Raw genomic sequence first — 8,776 nt, 5'->3', positions numbered from 1 at the left:
CAAAAACTTGATAGGACTTCGAACCTTGCAAAATTTCAAAAGCTGTTAGGTCTCCTGAACTTCTCTTCTGAAAGCTGCACTTACTGGCAAAGTTATCAGAAGAGTTAAGATATTCTCACCTGATTCTGATAAATGTAGGTTGCCACACTGGAAAATTCCGGTTAAGGAAAAATACTGTACAGAATTCTCTGGATAATTACTTCAATTTCCCAGTTCCTTTTGCCAGAATAGGTCTAAACTGTCAGAAATTCAGATTCTGAATAAGTGACCTATCCCAGATCAATCTCCAACTCTGTCTATTGTATATTGCTGTTTAGTCATCATTTTTCCTAACCCAGAAAGAAGACAAAATTCTGTTCATTTACATAGTTTATTGTTGTAAACATTAAAATTGTCTTTCTCAAAGAAAGAATTTATCAGGAAAAAAAAAATCAGCGTCTCTAACTGTCATACACCATAGAAAAAAAGGCAGTGACTCATATCGTGTGCCATACTGGAAATATACAAAGAAAAATACTACAGAATATGGCAATATTAAAATTCTTACTCAAACATAAAATAATATATTAACTGACAATCTTAGACATTAAAACAAAAAACAAAAAAATTCAAAGTGCTCAGTAATTTCCAGGGAGTTATGTATATTATAAGCACTCTGGAAACGGTCAAAAGCTGCTGCATGCAAGTTCTGTTTAGCTTTAGACAACAAAATAATCAAGATATAAACTTTCTTTTATCAACATCAACGGTACATACAACACTTACAAACAAGGAATGTTGGACGGTGTTACAAACACTATGTGTCCCTTTTGTCAGGATTTTCTGATGTGTAATACTTGTGCCCACCTATTTTACAATTGAGAAAATGTTTAAGCTCAGGTAACTACCAATCTTTATAAAATCTAACAGACTACATAGTGTCTGAAATACTATTTATATAATATAGACATTACTGAAGTAGCAAGTGCCTATAACATTTTCAACCTAGAATCAACATGCTTGTCCCTTTTTTGTGGTTATTTCTTTTTCTTTTTTTTTTGCAAACACACTTATCTTTTAGAATTTGTAATATTTATTCATAAATAGGCACAAAATAATTTAAAAAGCCAAACTGCATTGGGTAAATTTACAAGCCTTTGCCTTCTTCAACTCATGCCACCCACGCAACATTTAGTTTTACTATATATTACAGCTTTCTTTACAGCAGAAAACTTTGAAGTCTTTTAAAGGGCAATACTTGTGGGTCCCCTTACAATGTGGGTGTGTGTGTATGTGTCTATGTGTATTACATTTGTCTTAACTGCAACAACCAAGCATGGCCAAATGTTTTCCGTCATACATTAAGAAGCTTCCTTCTGAACAATAAAATGATTTTTAAACTGATAATAAAAAGTTTATACCACTGTATTGTGTGTAGTCCGTGTTCTAAATCCAGGATGCCCCGGAGCCAAAATGCCCTTTCAGGTTCTGCCTGCAGGTTAGGAAATAGTAACAGTTTTTGCTTTTGTTGTTGTTTGTTTGTTTGTTTTCTTTAGAGATCAAGGGCCAAGGTGTATGGAAGGGGTGGGGGCCGGCTAGAGCTGAGGCAGCTCAGGGGTATCTCTCTGCCCTTGTGACTTGCCCCCTCTGGACAGTTTTAGGTTTCTTTCCAGTTTCTTTGAAGTGCATGGAAGGAGGTCTTAGAAAGGTAAAGTGTCCAGGAAAAGTTTGTCAATTATTGCTGGTGGTGGTACCAAATCTTCCAGTTTCAGGTAGAAAATGCGCTGTAGCCCCTGCGTGCAAAGCGTACGGAGTTCTGGAAGCTTCCCCAACAGTTTGGACAAATAGTTGGGGCGGTTCAAGCCCCCATTATTGAAAGTCACATGGTCTTTGAGACAATTTACAATCTTGTTTTGCAGCTCCTCCACTCTCTTGGGTTCCTTGAGACCGTGTCTCTCTGCAGAAAACACAACCAGAAACAAAAGAGGAATGCACCGAGCAGTTAGCTAGCTGACAGGACCAGGGAGGGTCGGCAGGCAGCAAGGGAAAACCGGGACGAATCCCACTGGGCAGTTCTGGAGAAGTGCCCTGTGCCTGTGGTACTGACCTGTGACCATAGCCAGGGCAGCAATGCAGGAGAAGGCAGAAATGTCGATGTTCATATTCTGCAAGTTGGAGGAGAATTCAACAATGGAATCAATCCATTCCCCAAAGCCACGAACGCATTGCAACCTGTGCAAGACCACCCCATTGCAAAAGATGAGTTTACCCTCCACTGGGTTGGACCTGCAATTAATACCAAAGAGAGGGGGAGGGGGAGAAAAAGAGAGAGAGAGAAAAGCTAAACAACTAATTACTTGAAGAGCAATAAATGAGGGATTTAAGAGGCACCTAATTACCAAAGAGTTAATAAAACGTAGGCCAGTGGACCTTGAAAGGGTTTAATTTCATAACAATCAAGAATGCCCCCTATCCCACCTCCATTCCATTCATCTAAGGCTTCTGCCCTCATTCCTTCCCTTCTCTTCCTTTTATCTACTCTCCTTTCCTTCCTTTCCCCCTCATTTATTTCCCATTCTGTTCTCCTCTCTTTCCCCCTTTTCTTTCCCTTTTCCTCTTTCTTTTCCTTTCTTGATTCCTCTCTTCCTCCATTCCCAGCCTTCCTGGATCGCCCTCTCCATTTACCTGTATGCTAATCTCAGCACAAATAGTTCTAGGAAAGCCGACTCGAAAAGCAGGTCCTGGTCGGCTTTGGGCAGGTCAGCGAAGCCCGGGATCTTCTCCGCCCAGCCCCTGATGATCTCCATGGAGCCAGTCAGGAGATCATAGAATTGCTGGATATGCTGGGTGTCATCTCCACTCATCTGATAGTCAGGGTTCGCCTGGAACTGGAATTTCATTTTAAAAAGCACTTAATGAGGTTCTCTAAAATATATAACCCGTGAAATTGCTAACCTCGTTTCTAGTAGGGGAGCCAGGTTTTTATAACAATTAAACCTCTCTCTGACCAGTAAGGAAATTAGATGTTCCGGGGCAATTAATTCAATTAGGGATGGTGCTATGAGGTCGCTGCTTTAAATATGTAAATTACCATTTCCATACAGACTAAATACGGTGCCAACCAGCCCTGGGAAACGTTCACTCTTATCTCCACAAAACAATTGACACGTTAGTATTCATGCCAGTCCCAGAGTGGGTCTCGAGCAGAGACGCCCTTTGCAAATCTCAATAAAATTGTAGTGGCTTCTAGGTTTGCTTCTAGGTTTGCCCGGCACACTTCCTCCATTTAAAGCGCACACATTTCTCATGGCTGGGGTAAAAGAGGAATCTGACCACTTGATTTCCCCGCCCACTGCCATTCCTTATACCCCCTTCTCTTCCCCTTCCCTGACCGGGGAGGAGGCATCCCTCACCCTGACGGCACCAGAGAGAATGAGGATTAAATCATCTCCATGGAGGACTGGTGATAGAACCCAAGCGGGGGCTTTTCCACTGCCTCTGGTTTAGGCATCAGAGGCACTGGTGTGTGTGTGTGTGTGTGCACCGTGGTGCTGGGAAGGGGCCTCACAGAGGTTTGACCACTGTGGCCTACCCTCTCTTCCTTCCTCTGCCCTGTCCTCACTTCTGCAGCCCTAGCAACGCCATCTGTCTTCTGTGGCCCTACCCAGAGCTGTGAAGCCACAGCCTCGCATGCTTCCTTTATCCCTTGGGCCTGGGGGTTAGTGATGGGTGTGGGGAAGGGGTCCTGCCCATCTGTCAGTTGTCCGAAGGATCCCCCCCCCGCGCCAGCTTCTTACCCTGGAATAGTCCAGGCTGGTCATAGCCGGGTTGGAGTCGACATGGGCCCTGACGAGGGCACTGATCAGACTCACCGGGGGCGAGGGGGGAGAGGGCTCCTGTGGGCTCTTCGGTTTCGAAGGTAAACGACCTCTCCGGCCTTTTAAACTGTCTGTGCGAACCACTGCAAAGGAATCGCCGGGTGAGGGCAAGCAAGATCCAGCTGCTGCCTGGGCCCCTCCCCGGGGGAAGGCCGCAGCCGCGGGGCGCCCGGCGGGGCGGGGCAGCGCCCCACCGCTTGTAAAGCCTTATGCTGACAAGAAGCGTAAAAAAGGGGGGGGGGTTCATGTCGTCTTCCCAATGGGTCGTATAGTTAAAGGCGGGAAGGGCCTGGCGGCTTTCTCTAGGGCAGGATGGGCTAGCAGGCAACTGCCGAGTCGTAGAGGCCAGAGGCCGGTGCGGGGGAAGCAGGAGACCTCCCCCAGCCCCCGCCCCGGCTCTGGGAAGTGGGTTTGGGGCAGGAGCAGAAGCTTCCCAAAGGCGTAGACTGGGGAGTGGGCTGCTGGCCCCAACCTACCTTCTTTCACCATCCCAACAGCCAGGCACTTCTGAAATCTGCAGTACTGACAGCGATTCCGGCGCCGCTTGTCCACCGGGCAGTTTTTATTTGCTAAACACACGTATTTCGCGTTTTTTTGCACCGTGCGCTGCAAAAGGAGACAATACAGGCCGGAAAAAAAATTTTTTTTTTCTCTTGAAAATCCAACACAATTCAGGGAATCCAGACACAATTTCTGAACGGCCGGGATCCACACACCCTCCCCATAAACAAACACATACACAACTCCTTTTTATTTTTTTCTTTTTCCTTTTCTTTCTCTCTCTTCTCTTTTTCCTCCCCCAGGGCATTTAACAGAAGAAAATTGATAGCGTTAACATTTGAGCTAACCTTGCCGCTGCTTGCTGTGTTTTATATGCCAAGAGAAGAAGGAGACGCTCAGTAAATACAAATCCGTGGGCATTCATATTATTTACATTCCTTAGAGACCTTCTCTATTTAAAATGATAAGATTATTCAATCAGGATGGCGAAATAAAGAGATCACTTAATTTGACCATAGGGAATTCTGTTCCACTTGGTTAGCTCAGACACGGTTCTCTGTCCTAACCAATTTCAATCTGAACAGAGAAGACAGCTCCTAGCCCATGCAAATGACCCTCTTCCAACTCAGCCCCGGCAACTTCGGGCGGGGGCTCGCCGGGTCGGCTGCGTGCGGGGGATGCGACCCCGGGTCTCCCGGTCTTCCTACTTCCCTTTCCAAGGCACCCAGAAGCCTCCGCCGCAGCCCAGGGGCGGCTGCAGGGCAGCCCCCGTGGACCCCGGGAGTCGGACGGTCAGGGGCCAGTTGGCGCCGGGCGCCTGCACGCCGGTGGAACCAGCACTCTGAGGCTCCGGGCACTAGGGGGCCCCTACCTGCCTCCTCCGCCCCCGTCCTGGCTCACCTTAAAAAACCCTTTGCAGCCCTCACAGGTGCGCACGCCATAGTGCTGGCAGGCCGCGTTGTCGCCGCACACGGCGCACAGCCCCTCGTTGGAAGGGGAGCCCCGCGACGGCGGCGAGGGCACCTGCGTGTCGAGCAGCTGCGACGCGTGACCGATCTGCAGGCCGGGGAAACCCATGGACGCGGGCTTTCGGATGGGGTTGGGCACAGCGAAGGTCTGCCCGTCCACCACGTGGTGGCTGCTCGCCGGCTCCGGGTTCATGGGGACGTGCAGGGGCCCGTCGAAGCGCATCTGGCAGCTAGACACGGGGGTGCCGGGGGGCGACTGCTTAAAGGAGAAGAGGGAGAGGCGGGAGACCGGCGTTTTCCTCTGCTCAATCATGTGCGTGGTGGCCACGTAGTTCTGGTGGAAGTTGTGGAGGGAGCCTGGGTCGTCCCACATGGGGCTGTGCTGCACCTGGAAGCCCGGGGTGGTGGGCGTCGGGGGAGAGGAGGGCTTGTAGTAAACCGACCCGGAGTGCGGCATCATCTCCTCGGACTGGGGGGGCAGGTGGCTGTGTTGCTGGTAGCTGTGCATCTGAATGTCTTCTACCTTAATGGAGGACTGCTGTCCGGACAGGGGCATTTGGTACAAGCAAGGTGGCTTGACGTCGTAGCCTGTGCTGTAGTTGTCCATAAAGGTACTGAAGCTGGGGAGAGAAGTGGTGGCAGTGATTTCAGTGTTGGTGAGGTCCATGCTAAACTTGACAAACTCTGGAGTTAAGAAATCGGAGCTGTATTCTCCCGAAGAGTGGTAACTGTAGCTCTGAGAAGCGGGGCTGGCTCCTTGAGGCGAGGACCCATACTGCGCCTGAACACAAGGCATGGCTGGAAATGAAACAGGGTAATATACACTCAGCCTGGTCAACTGAACACTTTCTCCCGGGCTCGGGTACACCTGGAGCTACACCGGCAGCCCGCGGCGGTCAGAGAGCACGTAGGGGCGCGAGAGGAAGGGCGGAGAGTGCGAATACTGAGGAGCAAAACAGTGCAGGACAAGGAAAGACTGATCCAATAAAGACCCAGAACTAGAAAGCTATTACAGTCTCCATTCCCGGATATTTCCAGCGCCTCCCCCTCCGCCCCCTTTCATGGGTAATCCCTCTTCAATGAGCCTTTCCTCTGAAGCTCGGGTTCAGCAAGCTCAATCCAGAAATCAAGTTGAATTGCACAATGAGAAACTTGTTCCCGAAGGCGATGGGTCGGGGGAAAAACTTAAGTTACAGGGTTTGCTGGGAAAGATCGCATTGCCCTGTTTCTTGACGTTTACGGAACTCGGGGGAGGGAAAGAAAAAAAATGAAGTTGCACTAACCTTCAGCTGAGTTACAGGCGTTTTCGAGAAAATTAAAGGTGGACAGTGTCGTAATTCAATGAAGGACAAAGTTTCCAAGATTTTTAGAAAAGCAGTGGAGAGCCCAGCCTGGCAGTTCTCCTCCCTGAAATAAAGACACAGGAAGCCTTAGGGTGACTTTCCGGACAGATTTGGCTGGGCATCTGTATCACCAGGCAGGCCCTTCTTGATTGTTTAATTGGAAATTAGTGTGTAGCCTTTATCAAACACCATTTAAAATGAATGTCTAAAAGAGATGGCTGGAAACAACAGAAAATTTCACCCATTGACTGTGTTGATCCTTGCAGAGAATACCTCTGAAGAAGGAAAGGTATTCCATGTACTTATTTATGATGAAATAAATTGGCCCCTTTACTGGGTGTTTAGGGGCAGTGCAAGGGGAGTGTCATTTCCATTTTAGTTTAATTCAAAACTAAATAAGAAGAAACTGGGGTTTAATAAAATACAGCATTGGAACCTTCTCTTGAATTTTTTTTCCTGTGGTGAAACTGGCTTTTCATCTAGGAAGCAGGGAAGGAAGTATAAGTCAAGAATATAAAATGTGAAAACAATCTCTTCCTTCACCCCCTAGGAGTTACAAAATGTTAGCAAGGCCCAGGTAACCCTGAAGGCAATCTTAATGGAAGCATCTGGATTTCCTAAGAGCTTTTGACGGAGCACTGGGTTTGGAGATCCAGGTGAATGGGCATTCACTTCTCCAAGAAATTTGTCTTTCATCTTTAATGGCCAAGAGGTGGAAACAGGGGACCCTATTTTTTCAGAAGCATCTTAGTCAGTTGCAGGGAGAGGGAAATGCTGCATATCCAATAGTGGCACCGGTGTTAGAAGCACCTCTCAACATAGCAAGCTGAGCACCTTTCCTATCCAGCCTTCCACAATCTGCCCTCTTGCTGGAACAAGGCATTCTTGTGTCCTAGTACTTTTCAGATGTTCCCACTTGGAAGGCATTCTAGAGCATAGACGACTTTATTACTAATGAAAAAGAAAGCCAAACATCCAATTCTGTTCTCCTCCCCCACCCCCCTTCATAATCTTGCTTCATGGAGGAGGGAGGGTAACCAGAAAAAGTAGAAAGAAAGGAGACTCTTGACCCTCACAGCCCTTGACAGATATGCCTGTGCTGGATATTAACCCTCTGGTAACTTCGCAGCTTCATAACTACTCTAAATAGTCTGTCCCTCTGTCTCTGCCTCTCTGACAAACTCACTAACACAAGCGCGGCACATGTCAAACCCAGAAATTTCAAGCAACTTAGTAACAGGTCACTCTACCAACCGCCCTCCTCACTCAACAATACCCAAGAGACACGGGCACGCTGGCCAGCCGCGGTGATACAGTTCCCAAGCAACACATAAACTGAAGAACTTTCACTCTCCCTGTCACTTTGTGGGCAGCGTCCAGGTCCCTCGTATACACAGGACTTGGAGTCTACGTGTCCAAAGACCACAATCAATTCCGCACCAAGAGCAAACTTTGCGCACATTTCCGCGTGTTAAGTCCGCAGCTCCCGAAACTGTGCAAGCCTCCCTTTCACGTCCACCAATGAGGAGCCTGGAAGCCTCTGTTGGGTGGCAAAGCAGGAGTTCCGACAAATGCCCTCTGTAGCTGCGCACACCTACTCCCCATCCTCCGGCCCCACTCGCGCTCCGCGCCTTCGGCGCCCACTTCCAGAGAACCTGCACCACACAAGCGGGAAGAAGAGACGTGCAAAAACAGAAAGAAGGATAAAAGAACGCGAGCTGTACGGGCTGCACCTACTCACTTAGGAGTTCTCCGTGCCTCTCTTCATTCATTCAACTCGGCCAAAGTAGTTCCCTCCGGGAGTCGGGGTGGCAGGGTCGGGGAGGGGTGGGCGAGAGGGGCGAAGGGAACGGAGGCGCCGAGAGCGGGGAGGGAGCAGGGGAAGGCGGCGGCTGGGCAGGCGAGCAGGACCGCGGAGCCTAGCGCGAGCCACCGGGCGGACTGGCCCTGGCCGCCAATGTGCCTTTGTTTATGTGGCTCGCGCTGCCGCTGCCAACATTCACCTAAAGTCTCCGCGCGTCAGCGCGCGTCAGCGGCCTGCCGCCCAATCGCCGAGCCGCCGCGCTCCCCAGACTCCTGGCCGGCGCTCGCTTTGGTATATTTCCGA

At 49.1% G+C, this 8,776-nt stretch overlaps 1 protein-coding gene across 4 annotated transcripts; it reads right to left on the bottom strand.

Moving 5' to 3' along the window:
* Window positions 1-351: 351 nt before the first annotated feature.
* NR4A2 (nuclear receptor subfamily 4 group A member 2) lies at window positions 352-6,733 on the bottom strand. Of its 4 annotated transcripts, none has more exons than XM_029225856.1 (7): window positions 6,610-6,733; window positions 5,259-6,124; window positions 4,334-4,463; window positions 3,777-3,940; window positions 2,665-2,867; window positions 2,087-2,265; window positions 352-1,936 (listed from the first exon to the last, which is right to left on the bottom strand). In XM_029225856.1, exons 2-7 carry the CDS (start codon window positions 6,120-6,122, stop codon window positions 1,680-1,682), a joined length of 1,797 nt encoding a protein of 598 aa, XP_029081689.1. In that variant the 5' UTR covers window positions 6,123-6,124; window positions 6,610-6,733; the 3' UTR covers window positions 352-1,679. The 4 variants fall into 4 exon arrangements, 3 of the variants coding, with proteins under 3 accessions (XP_029081689.1, XP_029081690.1, XP_029081691.1); XR_003794016.1 differs by having other exon boundaries at window positions 989-1,936; window positions 2,087-2,144; XM_029225857.1 differs by having other exon boundaries at window positions 5,259-6,695.
* Between the last annotated feature and the right edge of the window lie 2,043 nt (window positions 6,734-8,776).

Source organism: Monodon monoceros, unplaced genomic scaffold (genome assembly GCF_005190385.1).
Source record: "Monodon monoceros isolate NGI ecotype Baffin Bay Population unplaced genomic scaffold, NGI_Narwhal_1 Super_Scaffold_16, whole genome shotgun sequence".
Taxonomy (NCBI): domain Eukaryota; kingdom Metazoa; phylum Chordata; class Mammalia; order Artiodactyla; family Monodontidae; genus Monodon; species Monodon monoceros.
Note: the sequence above shows the minus strand (reverse complement) of the source record. Positions and strands in the feature narration are given on the sequence as shown.

Bases quoted from the DNA above. Each gene is read 5' to 3' on its own strand.
- NR4A2 (XM_029225856.1), bottom strand. From the start codon at position 6,122: ATGCCTTGTGTTCAGGCGCAGTATGGGTCCTCGCCTCAAGGAGCCAGC. The intron at 4,464-5,258 runs GTGAGCCAGGAC...CTCCTTTTGCAG, and splicing joins GCTGCAAAGGGTTTTTTAAG to CGCACGGTGCAAAAAAACGC. The intron at 2,868-3,776 runs GTAAGAAGCTGG...ATGAAATTCCAG, and splicing joins CCAGCCTGGACTATTCCAGG to TTCCAGGCGAACCCTGACTA.